Source organism: Temnothorax longispinosus, chromosome 11 (genome assembly GCF_030848805.1).
Source record: "Temnothorax longispinosus isolate EJ_2023e chromosome 11, Tlon_JGU_v1, whole genome shotgun sequence".
Classification (NCBI taxonomy): domain Eukaryota; kingdom Metazoa; phylum Arthropoda; class Insecta; order Hymenoptera; family Formicidae; genus Temnothorax; species Temnothorax longispinosus.
In genome coordinates this window covers 15,333,096-15,354,196 of record NC_092368.1, presented here as the reverse complement: position 1 = coordinate 15,354,196, position 21,101 = coordinate 15,333,096, and the positions used below count along the sequence as shown (strand labels likewise).

Below are 21,101 nucleotides of genomic sequence, written 5' to 3'. Positions count from 1 at the left end.
CATAAAATATCAAATATTTTTTAAAATTGAAAAAGCAATGCTCGTGCCAACAATCTTACATGATTTTAATTAAAATATATATAGAAACAATATAAAAAAGTAAATAAATCTCTTCAGTAAAGAGAAGAGTCTTACATTTAATAATCTTCTTTCTTCAAAAATACCTACTCTAAGATTTTCTCGTACAAAATGAAAACCTACATGGATCGTTAAAATATATAAGAAGCTTAAAAGAATAAGTTAAAATATATATCTATACAAGAAAGATTCGCAACACTTTGGGATTGCACGCATGAACATATAGCATAATTTTTCACTCAAATTGAATTAAATGTTTTAAAAGTTTTCATATTTTCATAGCATATTTTATTACAAGAAGCGGGGAGGAGAGAAATAGATTTTGTACAACTTGTACTTGTCAATGAACAATATGTTTTTAGAATAATTAGCTTCTAAACAATTGTTTTTGTAATTTTCAAAACGCTTGATCGGCTGCTTTAAATATGCGTAATAATAATTAGTAAGATAAATTATACAGTATTATTTTATTTTATTTTATTTTATCTCATAACTTTTTATACATAATTCATGCCCCTCAACTAAACATATGTCACTATATAACAATAAGACTACAGAGTTTTTTAAAAATTACGTCATGTGCGCGCGAATATTTTCCCTCAAGCGGAATCGACGTCCGAAAAGGGCATAAAAGAGTATGATAAACGACAGATATAAAGAGTGTGCGAATCCATACGTCTTATTAAAAGGAAATCTGAGGAATCCGGGACTGTGTGTAAGTCATCGCGATGTTAGGCGCGGCGCTGGAATTACGGGTACACAGCCATGCGGAGAGAGAGCCGCGGGCGCTCCGTTGTTGTGTGCCTCGGACTGTTTGCTAAGTAGTTGCCAAGGAGTATAGAGCTTCGGAATAGAAGGAGACTTATGTCTGTCCGTCCGTTCGATCGCGGGAGCGCGTCGGATGCAGCCACGGTGCAGCACGCCGCGGCGGCGATGCGCTGCCGGCTCTACGAGGCGGCCATTTACAATTCAATTCATCCGCAATTACAATACAAGTGACTCACCCGCCCACTCATCTACCAACTCCCTCCTTCCCCCCTCCGCCCCTCTTGCCTGCCGGTTTCCAATTCTATACGTACAGCATACTCCGGAAAGGTCGCAAACTTTGTCGGGACTCCAGGTTCCGCGGCGCGGAATTTCTAAGACGAATCGGAAGGGGTTTCGGTTTCGTTTCTGATTCGCGGAATTAATCGAAAGTAAGTTACCATGAAAATAAGCTGCGATTTCTCCTGATCCACGTAATCAAAGATTCAATAAGTTTCAGGCGTTTAAATATTAATATTTACAAAAATGCTGGAAAATATGGTATATAAAAATGTGCATACACATACCGCGGCACCGCGCGTTCTCCAATGTATCACTTTTAAGATATCGCTAGTCGAATCTTGATAGCCGATAAAGTAATATTAGCCAGGTTATTAATGATCGATGTCGCCAGATTGAGAAAAATGACGAGCGCGATCAACGGTGGCGGAAGGCCGTACATCGCCGCGAGGTAAGGAATCGATCGGCCGATCGAGTATTCGCCGCGGCGCTTTCGCGACCTGATAACGATAGAACGCACCGAGGGCTGGGTGCGCGTATTGCGGGTATCTCGATTTCGAGATTTAGATAAGGCCGATGAGCGGCGATAGAGAGAACGTGGAAACGTAACGTAACGTAACGTAAACGGTATAAACGCGCGCGTAACACGGCGCGGCGGAGAGGCGCCTCGGGAATATTTTTCCAGGACGAAATCCGTCCGTCCGCGATGTATCCGCGACAAAGTGAAATCGATATCGGCGTTACAGTTGTATCCGGCGGCCGGAGTCGAGCGGAAAGAAACGGCGGATTAAAGCGCGAGCGGATAAATTCGCCGCGTGATTAAAGCGCGCCGCGGATTATGCCCGGCGCGGGAAAATAAATATTCAAAGGGGGATACGCGTAATATTCATATCGAGTAATATTCCCGAGCAAATTTCACACACGCACGCATGCACGCACGCACGCACGTATACACGCGCTATTTATTTATTTTGAAATTTGTTTTGCATTTTTTTCTTCATTTAATTTCCCGACGCACACGTTAATGAATCCGGAACGGACGGGTTATTTCTGCAGCATTTAAATTTACACAAACCGACGTTGCTTACATCAAAGTATATACATTACCAACGTATGCCGCGGCGCTCATAAATTACGCCCGTGCTTCGCGATTCTGCAAATACAGGATTAATCTGTTTTTATATTTAAAAATTTTCACATTTTTTTACAACTTTTTGAAATGCGGATTTTCCACTTCTACCCTGTAACATCTTATACGTCGTCAGGAAAATAATAGGGCTCGTTAATGCCAGAATTTTACGGTCCTGGAGGGGTAGTTTCTCGACGCCGCGGAGTGGGGGTACTCGTCGCTGAGGACGAGCAGGGGGGAAGGAAGGGGGGGGTGAGAACTGCGATGTAACGTCGATATCGCGCTCTATACGAGGCGTCGCGACGCCGCGAGTGGGGCGCTCGCACGGGGCGCGGGGACCAGAAGGGGCAGGAGGGGGAGGGGGCGAGTTCCACATGGGTAAAATAATCGATAGCGGCGACCGATATGTATGTGCCCGACCTGTATATAACGCGCCCGCACACGTGCACGCGCGACCAACCCCCTGCACGTTCACACCCTTTGCCGCGTGTGCGTGCACGTGTGTGCGTGCGGACGCGCGTATGCGTGTATGTGTGTATGTGGCACGCAGGCGCACAGTGTCGCACGAATTCACGCGCGCGTGAGATCGATGGGCACAGGCGGACGCGGCGTTACGTAGGGCTTCGACGACGACATCGACTTTCCCCGCGCAATCGTTGGCCGTTGTTGTTATAACCGCGAGACACTCGCCAATGGGGGATTTAAATCCGGTTTTCGATCTTTCGCGGCGGAACTCGCGCGCCGGCGGCGGTGCCGTTCTCGAACGGCGGAATTTACTTAAACGGATCGATTCGGCGAAAAACTTCTTCTCGTAATCGCGCACAGTTACTCCTATACTGTGCTTATATCTGTTTAATGTCCAAAGGCAAAGGAGCACCGCGCGTCCGCGACGCAACGTACAAAAGGGGGCGCCGCTTACGAATGGAGACATCAAACGGGCGAAACCTCGTTGTAAAGGTGTGAATTCGCTTAGGGCTAAATATAGCCGCCTCCATCGCGAAATCTCTGTTCATAAATAATAGCGTGCTCCTTTTAATGTTGGCGACCCACTTTTCCATTTTACGCGATATTCTCGCAATTTCCCTGAAATACCTGAAATAAATCGCGCGTTCCGTGAAAGAACTCCATTGCATATTCTTCGATCGTACGAAAAACAAAAATAAATCGACGTAAAATCGACGGATTAGATGTAATACGTTGAAAATTTTATACGTCGCGAAGTTTAAATACGAATCAACGTTTTGGATTCACGTTCGAGAATCGAGAAAAGGATCGCCGCTCAGAATTTTTGCGAATCCTCGAACGTTCGACTTTGAGTACAAAAACTCTTGCCGATCCGGGCGACCGGGCGATTGCGTGAAATTCGATCCGGGCGCAAAAAGATCTCCGTGGGGCCGAATGATTTTTGCGAATTAACGAGGTCCCGATGTATCGGCTTTTCGCCGTTCCCACGGAATGCAATTAAATCGAAAGAGAGCCCGCGGGCTCTCGATATATCGCGATAATACGCGACGATTCGTGCGCCCGGCTGTCCCCCGCGTTCCCCCATGATTTTAACGCGAATTTCGCGCAACGCGACGCCGCAATAAAACGAATAACGTCCCGCTTGACGATCGTAGCCCGTTTCTTCCTTTTTTCTTCTTTTAATCCGCCAAACGCGTGGAAACGCAGAGAGATGATGCGTCCTCGCGTTTTCCCCCGTCGTCGCCGAGCCGTACACTTTCTTTATGGAAATCGATATCTATAATTATTTCATCACTCGCTCCGCGCATAGTATTACGCTCGCATTATGGGACTCTACAGACTCGGCTGGACGATGGAGACGATGATTGCGAACAACAAAAGTAGCGCGACAAAGTATAATTAAATATCCCGCTCCATTTTATTAAAATAAAAAGCTCGGCTATCACGTGAAGCTGTGATAACTAAATAGAAAGAAAAAAATAAAGTCTCTAGAGTTTCACGTTGTGCAAAATAAATCGACGGTATATATATGCCTGATTATAGAAATATTGAAATATTTATAATGTTTCTCATATTACATCTCGCTACGTTTAAAGAAAAGTCATTACGGTAATTCGATAATATAATTATAACAATTTCGCCGAGGGAGAAATATTAGGGATGAATAAAATATAGAAATGCTGAATAAATTATAAAAGTATATCCGAGAGATTCGACTGGGAGATTTGCGTCGTCTTGTGTAATCGAATAATTTTCATGTTATCTGTATTTGAGTTTCGCGAATCTCCCTCTTTGGTCGATATTACTTATTAGCGATTTGCTACAAACATTTATAGATCATAGACGTCAGATCAGAACATGAAAGTGGAGATATGCTATTCCGCGTAATTAACACAAACGACATACAGGCGTACTCATTGGCGTAACTGGAGCAGCGTGTATACATGTAATACATGGGCGTTGATACATCAGAGAGACGTCAAAGTCTCTCCCTTCCCTTCCTCCCGCCTCCCCCACTCTACCTCTCTCTGTAATTTTCAGAGTCTTTAATAATCACTTTCGAAAGATACGTAAATATAAACAGTTTCATCAGGATGAAAGAAAAAAGAATGACAGCTTCTCTGAGAGAGATTATACGTTTTGAGTGATTAAAGAAAATTTTATACCTGACTTGTTATCCTTTAGTTTATTTCTTCAAAAATTTATTTGTGTTCTATTTATTTTATAAAATAATAGATTATATGAAAAAAAATAGTATATCTTATAAATAATTTTGTAAATCTGTCTTTATCTTTCGATATATACATATATAGCAATGGTGTCATATATAAATGTAGTATTATATTATTTTATATAATTTTATTTAATTATATAATAGTTATATTAATTCGTATAACTAAATCCAAACGAGCTATAGATATATTCTATTTATTATATACATTATATAGATAGATATATTCTAAGATGATTAAGGAGGACTCTTTGATTTGTATAATATATTATTATTTTTTCTCATTGCTAATTTTATTAGAGAAAAGCGTAACTTAAGTCATGTAATTAAATATAATAAATCTTCCTTGTGCGAATATGATCTACGTCCCAGGGAGAAATGTTATAATCTGATAGAATTTATCAGTGACTTTATTAACGATAATAGTCAATTATTATTATTAATAAAATCGTCTAGTTAAATTCATATTAATTTTCACGCTCATCTATATTCTAATTTCATTTAATCTTATACTATCTTTAATAATACTCATTCCTAAAAGTACATAGCATTCGAATAGCATTTTCTTAGCCAATTTATGAAAATTAAATATATATTATTTTTATATTAATCAGTATAAATTAATATAGATATCTAATATTTATTAATTAATATGGATTGATTACAATTAAGAAGATTAAATACAGTAATAATAATGAGTGAAACTCGACCGTTTATATACAATCAATTAGGGAAAAATCCATGCCATTTCATACCATGCCATTTAATACAATGCCGTTAATACAATATGTATCATTTTTTACACTATTGTGTAAGTTAATAAGTTACAATATAATAGAATAACATTCAATACATAATAAAAGAAAACAACTTAATATATTTTTTATTACATTTAAATCAACATTATTCTGAAATTAAATATACTCGCGTTTTCTTGTTAACTATTATTGGCTTTTTTTACTGTTTTAAAATGTATTATATATTTTGCCATTCAGACCAAAGAAAGACTATACAACTTTGTCTCTCTGTGTGTGTATGTATGTATGTGTGTGGAAACTTCCAGTAGGATTTTATCTCTCTCTTCCGTGCAATCCTGTAAGTTCTCGGTCTGACGAAGAAACAGTTGATCAGTTTCTTCGTCATCTTTTTCTCCCTTTCTTTTTCGCTCTCCCCCCCCCTCTCTCTCTCTCTCTCTCTCTCTCTCTTTCTTATCTCTATCTTCCTTTCTTTCTTTCCTTTTAACAACGCCAGGCAGTGGCCAACATATGATCGCATATATGAGACGACAGTGGCCAAGTCACGTTTAGGGCACCGACAGGGTAGTCAAGCGGCAGGGAATTCCCTTCGAATCTCTCCCTCCCTCCCCGCCCGTAATGGAGGCAGCCCCCACGGTAGGGGCTCACCTGCCGCCAGGTGTGACTCCCGGCTTGCTCGCCATCTGCATGAGGGGCTCGTGCCGTGCGCGGGGGCCGTTTCCTCTTTACTTTCCTCGTGCGAGCGCGTGATTAACACACGCACACACGTATGCGAAGAACCGTAAAACTTAGCACGCGACCACGTTCGTGCAGGACATACGTCACGGGGAAACGAGCGTAGCGGCGGTTAACCGAGCATAGGGTTACCTCGGTCAAGTCGAATTCTCTGCTTCGCTCGAGCTGAATAGGAAGTATAAATAATGAAATATAATAATATAAGACAATAGAGCGAACTTAAATGAAACCTCATTTAGCTTTAAAAGCATAACTGTAGAAATAGATTTTCTACAGTTTTCTTCCATCAAACAAGTAATAGTACATATATCCAAAATATTCTAAAATATACTTTACGAAAATGAGAATGTTTTCTCAAATAATTTGATTTATTATAAAAAACTTAAATATTTTATTAATCTAATGAATTAAGGGGTTACATATGTTTGACAGACCTAAAATTAGTCAAAATTAACGAATTTTTTAATGAAACATAATTTTACCTATAACAATAAAAATTCATTAATTTCGACCTAGTTTTAAGACCTGTCAAATGTATGTAGCCTCGTAAAATAATATAATTAATCTCGGAATACATGTAAAATTGTCAAGCTTTTTTTCTACTTATGAAGTATTTTAATAATAATGATGAAATATTGATAATGCTTCTTTCCACGCTTTTCTTAATATATTTCATTTTATTATTCCATATTTTCATCCATGTACATTTATATACTATACGAGGATTTATTTATTTTATTTTAAATATTCCACAGATTGAATGATGAATTAGAATATGGAGACAGAATAAATTGATCAATGTTAGCACATAATATTGCGAAATATTCACGAATGACAAAATTCATGAATAAATGGAGGGGTAAAAATCACAGGGGTGTAAGTCAAATTTTTAAAAATATTTTTTCGTGTGCATAAATGCAATTTATATATTGTATAGATTGCATCTATGCACACGAGAAAAAATTTAAAAAAATTTGACTTGCACTATGACTGTTACCTCTCCAAATACATGTATACATATTTTATATTTATTATAACATTTATTATAACATTTTATTATTCTGCACATTTGCACATAGGAACTTATTCTTATAATAAATTCTTTGTCAATTGATGTCTTGTCACATAACAAATAATAATATGTCATATATAATTAAATTAGCTTTTGAACTTTACTCGCTTCAATCATATTCAGCCCCGATAGTAATGCTCATATCGTCGGAGATGATTTTCGTTTGGTGGTACCATCGATTCGTATCCAAGACGACTGTAATTGAAAATCACAATATATCAGAATTAATCAGAATGATGGAAAGAAATTGAAAACGCAATATAGCGTGTGACAAAATTGAATTTATTAGCGGTCGCAATTATCTCAAATACTTCTTCTAAAGTTTCCTTATTTATTTTCGAGAAAAAATTAAATCACTAATTTGATTTAAAGTATTGTTAAGCGAAATTAATCTTTTACCCCCGATCCAAGGACATAAATGGAGTATCCGCGTATCCCGCATTTCAGCGTTAAATGTGACCGAGCAATTCTCAATTTGGAACAACATTGAATGCAACTGTCGATCAGAGCGCCACATTTAGCGCTAAACGCGGGGAAAGCAATTAATTTTGCAATTAATTCGATCATTATTTATTGGCATATATCGAATGGTTCTCACTTATCTCTCCGGTATGCACAATCACTTCCAGCCTCTTGCATGTGTAGTAACACTCCCGCGGCGGATCTAAAAGCCACAATTTTTCACCTTTTATCTGCGCCTGCCAGGACGGATAGTCCACATCGTCCACCTTGAAAAATTTCATATTCTCGAAATATAATACGATTAATGACAGTCGTCTGTACACTTAAACACACATACGCGTGTGCACATTTAAATATTAAATATATATATTTACATATCAATACAAATACAGTTAAGAATAAGATTTATATGTATATATTTATTTAAGAAATATATAATACAAAATAATTAATAAATCTCTATCAAAGTATGTTGTGCATGTCAATAAACAATTTTGACAGACATTGTTCTTCATTTAAAAATGTCGTTATATGATTGTTATGTAATAAAATAGGTTTCATATAATTTTCTATAAAACCTACATGCATCGGTGCGCCATAGCCATTGCTGCCCATAAAAATCCAATCCGTTTTCTTGCTTTCGGCAGTGGCGGGAAGAAAATATGGTCTCTGGTAATGCTGCCTTAATATCATGCCGATTTTCTCGTCGCAATTGCTCCTGAGAGGAAGGAAACAACGAGATAGCGTTATAGAATAGAAGAATAAAATTAGAGAAAATTACAATAAATATTATTTTTTCCTTTCTGACAGTTTCATTGAGTTTTCAGAAACAGGAAATCGGTCGGTCTCATCGAAATTTTCTATGGACAACCTTTCGATCGGCATGATACTGGAAATGATGTGATTTTCTTTGTAATCCTATTTGCGAAATCGTACGCGAACGTTGGTAATATGAGGGAACATCGGAAGCCGTGAAAATACTCGCAGGTAAGTATACTTTTAACTCGCGACAAGATACGTGGAGTTTCTCAGAACCTATAGAGCTCATCTTTTACGCTTTCTTTCTTGTTTGCATAAAAAATATACATATAACTCAAAGCAATCTTAATGCAAAATCTTTTTCTATTTTTTTTTCTATCTTTATCTTTTAAGGAAACTAGAAAGAAAAAATTTTCGGAAAATATCTAAATGAAAAATAAAAAATAAAAACTCATTACGAATTGCGACAACTCTCACCACGTCGCTTAAACGCAGTTTTCTAAATGCTGTTTATTTTGAAATCATTTTTCCATCACCTAATATATTATATTAATCGATGCGGCAGACTCTGCATAGACATAAGATAATGATACCGAGAAAATATTGTCATTAATAAAACACTTTCAACTTTCGTCATGTATGAGAACCGAGAGAAGAGAAATAGAAATGAGGAGAGTATATCTAATTATTTTGTAATTATTTTCTTCTTCGTCTAATATTATATTAATCGAGCAGCGTACACTGAACGCCGAAGGAATAATATCGCGAGAATTATCATTAGCGAAATGCTTTTCGCTTTATCTATTTATAACAATTAAGGGGAGAGAAAAAGAAGAAGCAAATAAATTTAATAATATATCAATCGATATGGAGTAAAGCGGAGATAAGCTAATAATACAGATAAAATCGCCGATTAGCGAAATAATCCGCTTTCCACTTCTTTCAATTACAACAATTAAGGATGAACAAAAGACGGTTTATTTAGCGTAGCAAATCTCTCTAAAATATTAATAGCGCGGGAAAATCAAATGTGCGATGAACACCGATGACACGCGTTTCTTCAAAATTATTCATTATATTAAAAAATATTGTTCCCACGCGTTCCCACAGGTTTACCGATTCCCGGAATGTAGGCGCGAGCCCGTGTTTTGCTTTGATTCGCTCGCTCGAGTCGCGCTTATGCCCCTCTCCGCGCCTAGCTTCAGGGTAGTCGGAGCTCGGATTCGGAACGCGTCGACGGAATCGCGCGTGTATGTCTCCAGTATCAATTTGTAATTCGCGCGCTCCCGCGCGCACACAACGGAGCCAGGGGGTCGATTCTGTATCTTGGGACGAGGTGAAAATTACAAAAGTGAGGAAATTCACTAGAGAATCTACAATTTCATTTGTCGAAATCTAGTAAATCTGTTCACTTTTGTAATTTTCACCTCGTCTCAAAATACAGAATCGACCCCCAGGCCTCTCATCCCCCCCACCCTTATCCCCCCCCCAACGCTACCTTTCTACTTATGACCGACATCTCAAGTGGCAATACCAGCAAACTAGTAGCACCCCTCTGACCTCTCAAGCAACCTACACAATCAGTGGACTAATCTGGCCATATTGCTCTCTGAAAAGAGGCAGGAGCCAATAAAAATAAAGAAGAAGAAGAAGAAGAAGCGCGTGTATGTTTCTCTCTCTCTCTCTCTCTCTCTCTCTCTCTCTCTCTCTCTCTCTCTCTCTCTTTCGCGCGTCGAAATCGTGTCGAACGCACGAATTGGGAATTTAGTGATCGGCCAGTTAATTGCGTGTGCGCGTCAATTACCATATATCGTCGCGATCGATGGCTCCGTCAATAGATATGTTCGTCGCGTTTAGCTCCGAAGCTCGCGCCGTCCGTTTCGGAATCGTTCAGATTCCAGTACCCCCTCCCGATCGATCGATCCGTTTACTGGAACGCGGGATTTTCTCGGCGGATCTTCCGGCCGATCGAATGACTGACCGTCGAGCGATCGCGTAAGCATAATAATGTCCAGCGAGAATTTTTCCGAAAAGAGGTTACGCCTGACGGTAGCATCGCATCGGTGTGAAGTCGGGTAATCTTGCTGCTCGTTTGAATCTTGCCGTTAGCCCGCGCTAATCGTGTGTCTGACGTCATCGGGATGTATCTCATGCATATATAATTACTTCGGTCATCGATTTCTTGCGGGATTTATTCGGACAAGGTGCGTCGCGAGTGCGATAAATGTATTATGCAATGATTTGGAGGCTTCCTGCGAGATTCCAAGGTTCCAATTCGCCTATAATGGGAAATCCGCTTCCGCACGTAAGTAGTACATACATCACAACGATGTAGTGAATAAGAGTTTCGTTCTATGTAAGAACATATCGTGTTCGAATTACATTTTTATGGAAATAAGTGTCGCATGTATTGCAAAAACAAACATGTATTGAAAGTTGTAATTAGGCATTAGTCTGATAAAATTTTTCATTTGCGTTTGTCGGACAATTTTTCGATGAATTTTTGAGTACCGAAGTGACGTTGAAGTCAGGTTATTCTGATTTTTCGTTTGTTTAGGCAGAAAACCCACTTAGCGTCTATTTCTATCAATGTAATAAATAGAAGAATTAGAAAAGATAAGAAATAAGTTAAAATTAATCTTGATAGAAATAGACATTCGGGTCAAAATTTAAGATATAGAATTGTATTCATAATTTTAATATTAAAGTATTTGAAGAATTAGTATATATTATCATTTTACGATTTCAAGTTAGAATTTTAAAATGGACTTAACGTCGTCGTGAGTGATTATTTCGATCGTTGACACGTTTAATTCGAAAGAAAGTATCGTCGCGGATATTACATATTGTGACTGTTTCGTCAAGTGAACTCCGTGCGACCGTACATCGCTCGTGCAATGGAATTTCCACGGATCGATCACCTTCGGGCGAGTTAGTTAATACCCTCGGTAATAATTGGCAGCGATTTCTACATTTGCCACGGTCATTAGTCGTAGTTGATCTCTTGATTGAAACTGCAAAATTAATGCTATAATTATAACGTTATATGATTTGCATGTTAAAAATCCCTCTCGTCTCGTCGTATTTGAATTACGACGTTAAAACCAGACGAGCTATATAATTTGTGTCAGGTTTCAGGATAAAATTTTATTTATCCTGAAATTTAAATTTATTTATTTATAATTTCTACGTACCGTGTAATACGAAAAATATTTCAAGCGTCAGAAGATACATCCGTTGTGTAAAAGATATAGATATTAAATGAATATTTTAAAATACCCGGTAAATAGAGACCTGATATCCGACGCAAATTATGGATTATCTAAATTGGTCTTTAGTCGTTAAATATCGTGTAAAACGAACATGTGTGTGTATCGATAATACCGAGAAAAAGTATCGGGCGACCATCACATTGTACGTAATAGAGTTGACGAATTTTGGCATCCCTGCACGATATCGGGGCCCTAGGCTGCACCTAATTAAAAATTCACCGCCGTAAAGAATAAACGGACAGTGTCACGTCGCGTTAATTAGCCGTGAATTTTTACACATTTTATCATACCTTTATTAAACTTGCGTTAATTAAATTCGCCGAAATTTGTCGCGCTACCGCGCGAGGGGTCGAGCGAGGTCCTACGCGATTGTTTAGAGCGTGTCGTTAATTAAGTACGTGTTCGTTCGAAAAAAAATGGCAATCGCACCGCGCGATCGGCGAGTAGAGATTCATTTATTACAGACTACATGAGTTGTTTGTTTAATTTCGCCCTCGCGCGGCGCAATGATTCGATGCGCCCGTTGCGCAATAATAATTGGCACTCGCTTTGGCATTCGTCTCGCATTCGTTCTCCCCCCCCCCCCTCGGTGAATGGAACAACGGAAAAATGACAATTACGAATTGCCCGAGTAAAATGTCATTTATTCGCCGTCTGCGCACGGCAATTTTAAATTGATATTCTATATTTTCGATAATTATGCTTACTAGGACGCGCCGCGGAGGAATGCGGCAACGGCGGTGAGCGAATTCATATTTTACATTTGCGCGACTGATTTACCTCGCTCGCGATTATTTTAATGTCATTGGGAGCGCGATGGTTTTCCGATAATGAAATTAATAATTATTATAAAATTGCTTAAAAATAACGAACATTCGTTTATATATCAGAGCCGTAAGGAGCTCATAAAAAATTCGTTATTAATTCACTACCAATTTGAAAAATTTGTTACTGAAATTCCTCGTAATACTTTTCACGTTTTTAATTATTTTTTATCATTCAAGTTTCGAGAAAATTGCATTAATATATCGATTTTGTTACGTTGAAAAATCATATTATCACTTATCTCATTAATCTTCGTCTTTGCATGGAATTGAAAATCTAACGAGCTCATAAATTATCTCATGGATTCATAATCTCGAATAGCAATAGAATAATTTCGATAATTTCGAACTGAATATGAAACGCAGTTATCGAGGTTTCTTTAAAATTTATCCAGAAAGGATAAAAGATTTAATGATCGGAAATATACGCATATATCGGGCATACCACAAAAAGAGATTGTTCAATGACTCTCTTCGTCCCTCCTTACGCATTCAAGGATCGAATGCGAGTCCGAGTTACTTACCATCCGACGTACCAGGGCGTCGTACCCTTTTCCATCATGGCTCGATCGGGGCTCATGTCGAAGACGTCCTGTAGACTCCGAAATTCCGTCTTGTACGGGAAAAACTGGCAACTCGCTTCCGCCCCGTCGTAGAGCGTTTTGAAAAACGAGAAGGAGAACACTTTAGGTGCCGTCCAGTTCGCCATTGCGTCGCTTATCACCACTGGTTTTCCTGAATACGCGTAGCTGATTACAAGTAAAGTACAATCGTGGAGAGATACCAAATTATTAATCACACGCACAGAGATATTATTGCCAAGTGTGTCGTAAATAAATAATAAAATTATAAACAGATAGAATTTTTCAGCAAGTTGTGATTATGACAAATTAATTCTTAGAAAGATTATAAGTTCTTTTTTTTTTAAATAATGATGCGGTGCATTAATCTTTAAGAAAGCTCATTGTTAGCAGCGTTAAGTAAACAAGTTAGTTAATAAAAAGATAAGCAAATACTTTTTTATAAATTATATCTAAAATCGGGATTGACTTTTTAAATATATTTCATTATTGTTCAAGTAAATAAATTAACAAGGTTAATAATTATATTAGGTTTTTATAAGCGATAATTGAGACACAATTCGAAATATTTTAACAATGACCTTTATGTCGTATAAGTAAATTAATTGAGACTAAAAGAACTTTTTGTATGTTGTTACGGAGTGATATTCTGAAAATTCTGAGAATATCGCGCATAAATTACTGAGTTAACAAAATATGCAGGATGCGTTTTAATACCGTTGTTCAAAGATCGTTGGATCGACGGCGGAGAGTTTGTCAACCTGTTGAACATCCTGGCAGATCGAACAGTCTTCCGGCGGTCGGAAAAGTTTTAGCACAAATGAGGGCGTCGTTATCCAGCACTGAAACAACGACTCACAGTTATCTGAGATTCACTCAGGTCTATAACTCGTAACAAAGATCCCCGTAACATTAATTCGCAATTAATGTCTGATAAAAATCGATTCTTTGTTTTGGATTGGATCTTTGATTCTTAGTCTCGCAATTTTGACCGACCAAATCTGAGTTTCGTCTTTTTGCTGTCTTAAGTATCACCAATTTATCTGGATAAAAACAGTCTGCGATCCGTGCTTTGTGACGTTCAATCGAGGAATTAATACGGAATCTGCGTCGAGGAAGATATGCATCGCATCGAGATAGAAACGTAAATTGTCGAACAACGTAGAATTTGTCTTACCTTGGTGTATTGATACGTTAGCACATGAGTCCTCGCAAGTTGTACCGTGATCCACGTGGCGATCAGCAAGAAGAGCCACAGGTGCCTCGCGCGGACTTTTATCAGTTTCGTCGGTCTCAGTCGCGAACGGGCGCGAAGAAGCAGCCAGGCCTTAACTGGATGTCTCAGGTCGTCTATTTTTCCCAATATCGCGCTCAGTTCCTTTCGCGCGAGGTCCGTGGATTTTTTCGAAGAGTCAGCGCTGACCGCGTTGTCACTTGTATTTGTCATGACGAAACGACTCCGTATTTTAACAGAATTGACGATGAATTAATGATCTGTATCTCTCTTTTTCACGAAAATTTTTGAATCTTAATTTTAAATTAACTTAACGAATTGATATATGTCTGATTAATTATAATTTTATAATTACATATAAAATTAATTATTTGGAACACGTGAATTACAATTTGTAATTCTGTTGCTTCAGAAAATGGGTTTAAATCGAGATAAATGTCACGGTATATCACGCAAGATTTGTTAGAAAACGAAATCTTTTTTTTATTTTTACGCAATCGCAACAATTACTTATTGTGTATTCGAACGGCTCCAGTAGTTGTGATGGCTAACGTAAAACTGGGACGCGGTCCTTACCTGCTGCTCCAGCGAGCCAAGCTCCCCTCTCGCATTCACCCTCGTATGGGGGTGGCAACAGCAACGAGTTCACGGGGGTGTGAAACGAAAATCAGTGCCCATCGATCAGTGTCAATCGGGTCGCCGATTGGTTTCGATCGAATCGGTTTGGCGCAATAGAAAGTGGATTGTTTCGCGAGTGCTTAACCCACTTCTCTCTCTTTGTCCCTTTCATTCGATTTTCCTCTCGCGGAAACTTCAAAACTTTTTTTCGGAGATTTCTGGACGCGTGATTTCTTAATACTGAAAAAAATGTAGATAGGTTGTGAAATGAATACTTGTTACTCTTGCTTAATTTCACGAAGAAAAAAAATTTATAATAATTTAGGAGAAGATAAAACAATGGATTAAGAACAATTTAAAGATAATTTGAATTATAATGAAAATGAAAAAAAAAAGGACCAAGAGAGAGATTGAATTTATAAAGAACAGAGAGTCGATTTTGCCGATTAATTAATATTTCGCTATCGTGCCACATGAGCGCGCACAATTTATACGAAAAGTAAGAAATAAAGAAAGAAGGAAGATTAAAGCCAAGGGAATTATGGGGTAAATTTTCCGCTTTTCCGTTTCATGGGGGAACGTGGGCGCGACGCCTGTTATCTCGGGTTGCAGCTGGCCCCGCTCATCGAAGTGTACAGACTTCGCCGACTTAAAATACGATTGACCTACTTCACATTATTCCTTATACTTCGCGCAACCTGCCCGGACGACGCAGAATCTTCCCTCGTCGGGGAAGAAATACGTGAGAAGAATATATACCCGCTTTGGAAAAAAATTTATTTATAAAAATATATGTCCGCTTGAAACAATACTTTTATCCAACTGTTGCTTTCCGACCGTGCAAAAAGGGTTGTAAGCACGGATTTGGTATATTATAATGAAGAGAAATAAGTCAGGCGAGAGTAAACACAAGCTAGAAAATTTATAGCAACTATCGCACTTAAGTCGCTTTTAATAAAATAAATTATTACGATTTACTTATTTACGCGCGCGTGATATACGCATATATTTTTATTGATTTTTAATCCGGTAATAGACGAATTTTAACGTGGACTTTTTTTCCGCTCGTATTTGAACGTTTCACGAAGTTTTGCGAAAACCACCTCGCGGACCCGTGACTGTCAATCCGGCCGCACTTCGGTTGAAACTTTTCTTCGAAATTCGTTTTTCCGCGCGTGGAAACGGTACTTGCGAAACAATTTCGATGCGATTGGAAACGTGTGTGCGGGCGAGATTCGCTCGGGCGATACGCGAACGAGATTACGCGCGAGGAACGGATTTTACAATTGCAAATTGTCAATCCGCACGGCAATCCGCGTCTTAATTAACAATTAGCCCCGCGCCGAACCGGTTTCGTTCCGTGTGAGTTCGCCTTTTATGGAATAAAACCGCGCGCATCTGCCCTTACGTGCCCTTTTTTTCCTTCTCTTTTTTTCGTGCCCGCTTCTTTCTTTTTCGTGTAAAAAGCGCACGACGAGCGAATCGCACGCGAATCTCGTTATCTCGGCGACGAGGCGTACTCTTCCCAGACACGCAATAAAATCGCAATCGAAGGGACGAAAGTCAAAAATGCGATTACATGCTCTACGAACGTTTAATCCCTTAAACTGCGCGTTCCTCTTCGGCTTGCGATTCGACGAAAAATATATATTTCCGCAACGAGCCTCAATTATTTAAACACACAAGTCTTTGGTAAGTTTTTTTTTATTATTTCTCGCACTACGCTTTATTTCGTTTGAAAGCTGGAAATGTTTTTCATTTTTTCGCACTCGTCGTTGATTAAAATTAAAAATAACATCTTTTTAAATTGTGTATTTAAAAAATATAAGAAATAAATTGTTATATAAAATATATCAAAAAAATCACAAATAACATTTTACAAATTTGGTGTGTACAAGATGTCCCATTTTAATTTAAACAGTTAAATATTTCGAAAAATATGGAATCCTGAAGAATGAAAAAAAATGATAAGAGATCTTTTTTGTAGAGCGGTAAATTTACTACAGAAAATCTATGTGGCGCAATGCTGTATTACTGTTTGTTAAATAGTTATAAAATTTTTTCTATCTTACTAAATGAAAAATAAAAATCGCGATGAACGACCTGTTAATATTAATATTAAGGGCTAAAATTTGAACAGGTATCTTATTTTACCTTCCTGCAAGTATATATGCTATTAGTGAAATGAAAAAAAAAGTTGCTCCAAAATGACACACCCTAATATATATGTATATATATATATATATATATATATATATATATATATATATATATATATCTTTCTTTTCTGTTTAATAATAAATGAGGGAAATAGGAAGAAGAGGATTTTCGAGGGATAAAAAGACGCACGCGCACGTGTCAGCGCAATTTAATTCTTTAATTGTTGTCAGTCGGATTCGAAATACACCAGTCGATCTTTATTATAATTATTATTGTATATATGTGGTACTCTTTCGAGAGATATAAACAATACATAATACAACGACGAAATAATGACAACATCTGCCTCTTCTTTGTATAACCATCTTAAAAATTATACATACATATACAATCCGTCAGTGGGAATCGCACTCGCAATTGAATCGCGTGTGAAACACATGTGAGTTAAATGAAAGCGATGATTTTTTTATCCCCAGCAAGTTTTTCCCCGGGGGATGAGACGAGGGAGAGGTTCGCTCGTTCTTTTTTTATTGTATTTTTCGTGGTGCAGGCTTTTGCGCTCCCGTTATCGGAAGTGCAAAGTTACGCCAGCAGTTCCCTGAAAACTGAATAATGATCGCGATAGATCGATCGTTGACGCGATTGTTGACGATTGAGCATCCTGATCGTGACATTTTGGAAACATATCGACAATCAGAATAGCATCGTCTCCTTAATGGTCCTAAGAAATATTATTATAGAAGGATTACGAAACTGACTGTACACTTACGTCAACTAAAGTGCTCGATATCATGATATTACGCGTCCAAAAAGAATCGTATTATTTTATTACGAAAAACATCCAGAATAAACGTAAACGGGATTTTTTCTTTCTTCTATAGGACTTTTGAGATCCTCGACTCGTAAACTTTTTCAATTAAGAAATTCTCAAGATTCTACAAGATTTAAGATTTCCGGGTGTTCAAAAAATTTGTATGGATCTATAAATTTTTTTTCATCCCTAGTTATAGAAGATATTTTCCATTCTTGGCCTTTAGAGATCTACAAATCCCGCGCGTTCTAATTCTCGGATTTTTCGTTTCTTTCAGTAACAATTAAGTATAACAATAACTCGTTCGACAGCAGATTTTTTTGGACGCCGGTGTACGTAACGCAAAAATCTACAGCTATGGAAGATCCTAATCGTCGCGCGCGAATAATCCTCTCCCTTCGCATCCCCTGCCCCCCATCATCGCTCCGTAACGTTTTTATAATTAACACTAAACGCGTGATGGTAAGTGGTGAAGATGGTGATCATAATGGTGGTGGTGGTGATGGTGATGGTGATGGTGATGGTGATGGTGAAGGTTCTCTAATACATCTAAGATGCACACCCATGCTTATTTAATGCTCCGTTAATTTAAATACGTATGCAGCACAGTAGACTATCATTTTTCTATTCGTTAATGCACGTGTTACATGTGTGTAATGGTAATGCGTGAGTACGATTTTATTAATTTTTTTTCTTTCTTCACTTCCGCCCCCTTTCTCCAACCCCCCTCTTCTCGCTCCCTGTTCGAGTTTAATAGACGGCCTCGTCGAGCGGATCGTCGATCTACTTGTAGTAAGTCATCTCTCTCGCGATTGTTTTCCCCCTTTCTCAGTTAAAGTGGCGCGGCGGGTATTTCGCTCCCCCGGATATAATAATTCGACGTTTCCAAGTAGGGAAGTACAATATGGTTTTCGAGGCGACGGCGCCGTGGATCGTCGTCGATCGTCGATCGCGCGCGTTTCGCGAAAGTGCACCGACGACGCACCGATCGAGGCCGGCAGTCTCTCTACCCTCTCTCCTTTTTTCTTCCTCCTTTCGACGTGTCGCGTAAGAATGCTTGCGGGGCGCGAGACGAGATATATTCGGTCCTTCGTCCTGCCTGTCCGTTTTCTCTCTCTTTTTTTTCAGTCGCTAAAACGGGGATCGAAACCGATGTGAGTAATCTCCGCGAGATCAGATTTCTCCGCGCCTATGCCGGGACGCGTTGGAAAACGACCGACAATTTTTCCCGCCGTTTGTAGCGCCGGAAATTGAGATAACTCATCGAAATTACGACGATTCCCCTGAATCTCTTATTCCAAGAGTTAAACGATGATGACCGCGCGGGATTCATCCTTTTTTTCCTTTTTTTTTTCTTTCTTCCTTTAACGCTATCAGTCTTTTCAAACCGCCAGCGATTGACAGCGATCGCGATCGGTGAATGCGTGGGATGAGTCGATCGGGAAACGGGTTGATGATGCGTGTGTCGTGAAAAATCGCTCTCGATCGAATAAAAAACCGTTCGGCGAAGAATCTCCTCCCGGGGTAAGGGGAAGGGGCCCCCGCCGAATTTACTGAGTAGTGTCCCCCCGTTTTTAGGCCGACACGACGATTGTTCTTTTTTCCTTTTTTCGGGGAGGATCGGAGTCCTTACCGCGAACCTCGCGAGATCGCCGGTTTCCGATTATATTTCGTAGCAAAACAGGTCCGTGTGTCGGGTGTCGGAATTCGAGGCGACGAATAATCGGGCGTTCGGCTTAATTAGTTAGGTCGTTATTTCAAGATGTCGGAAATCGGGATCGACGCGGCGCTCAATTTCGACCCCTGCTCCTCCCCGCGCAGTTAAAATTCGCAGAAAATAACGCAGAACGTATACGAATAACAGGCGGTCGAGTCGATACGTACATATGGCCGAATAAATCGCGAGAAATAGACGCGGGAATAAATACCGGCGTATATCCGAATCGGTCGAATCGATTGGGCGAACTTGAGAACAAATTGGAGCCGTCGTAAACGAATGATATGTCACGTAGAATCGTAAAATTGCATAATCGCTACATACTTTGTGATAAATACGATTTTCGATAACGGCGAACATCGACAATTATCACTGCAATTCGATTTAATTTACCAGCAATTTATAAAATTGAATTATTATTGACTGTATTATGATGGAAAATAAATATTCAGTGAATAATTGTCACAAACAGAAAAATTTATAATAATTTCATTATTAACCCTTAAATGCCACACCTCTCAAGAATCTCGTAAATGACACATGGGGCCTAAAAGACCCCAGCATGAAAAATGTCTCCTTACTCATTGATTTTTTGAAGTTATGAAAATTATGTTCAATGTTGTTCAAGGCTTAGAAAAGAGAATAAAATGCTTATATTGTTAAAATTTCAATTTCAACATAGTATAAAAAATTAAGTAAACTGAGTACTGCTAAGTGTACAACCGGGTAGGTCAATCACTCAACTATCATCAATGGGAGCATGAGCTCCATTTTTGGGGGGAATATTTGAAAATATATCATTCTAAAGGGTCTGGGGTCCGCTGGACCCCGGGTGGCATTTAAGGGTTAAATTAATTAATATTCATTGATTAATGTTATTAAATTAATATTAAAGTTGAAAATGAACGATGCGTGAGATGTAAGCGTATATCGACTCCGCTTCTTGGCTAGAAAACGATCGATATTAAAGTTCAACCACATCGAAAGAGGAGCGTACAAAAGTGTATCATGTTCTTCCCCATCGCATCGCACATCGGGGGGGAATCATAGGTCGCGATATCTACGATGGGTCGATGGGATTATCGAAGATTGAGCGATTACGTGTAGTGTATACAACATTGCGTGAATAAATTGCATATCCTCGTGATAACAATT

The 21,101-nt window shown here is 38.7% G+C and overlaps 1 protein-coding gene across 2 annotated transcripts; it reads right to left on the bottom strand.

The window, feature by feature from the left end:
• Positions 1-5,183: 5,183 nt before the first annotated feature.
• Positions 5,184-16,100, bottom strand: LOC139821491 (uncharacterized). 2 transcript variants are annotated; one of them, XM_071792533.1, is made up of 7 exons: positions 15,151-16,100; positions 14,584-14,863; positions 14,124-14,248; positions 13,350-13,574; positions 8,553-8,688; positions 8,107-8,236; positions 5,184-7,703 (listed from the first exon to the last, which is right to left on the bottom strand). In XM_071792533.1, the coding sequence occupies exons 2-7, from the start codon at positions 14,851-14,853 to the stop codon at positions 7,618-7,620; spliced, it is 972 nt and encodes a 323-aa protein (XP_071648634.1). In that variant the 5' UTR covers positions 14,854-14,863; positions 15,151-16,100; the 3' UTR covers positions 5,184-7,617. The 2 variants fall into 2 exon arrangements, with proteins under 2 accessions (XP_071648634.1, XP_071648632.1); XM_071792531.1 differs by having other exon boundaries at positions 14,584-16,100.
• Between the last annotated feature and the right edge of the window lie 5,001 nt (positions 16,101-21,101).

What these genes read in the sequence shown, in the direction of transcription:
- LOC139821491 (XM_071792531.1), bottom strand. Translation starts at nt 14,853, where the DNA reads ATGACAAATACAAGTGACAACGCGGTCAGCGCTGACTCTTCGAAAAAA. An exon ending in GCTATGGCGCACCGATGCAT is followed by an intron (nt 8,237 to 8,552) that starts GTAGGTTTTATA and finishes AAATTTTTCAAG; the next exon opens with GTGGACGATGTGGACTATCC. An exon ending in TGTGCATACCGGAGAGATAA is followed by an intron (nt 7,704 to 8,106) that starts GTGAGAACCATT and finishes TTTCAATTACAG; the next exon opens with TCGTCTTGGATACGAATCGA.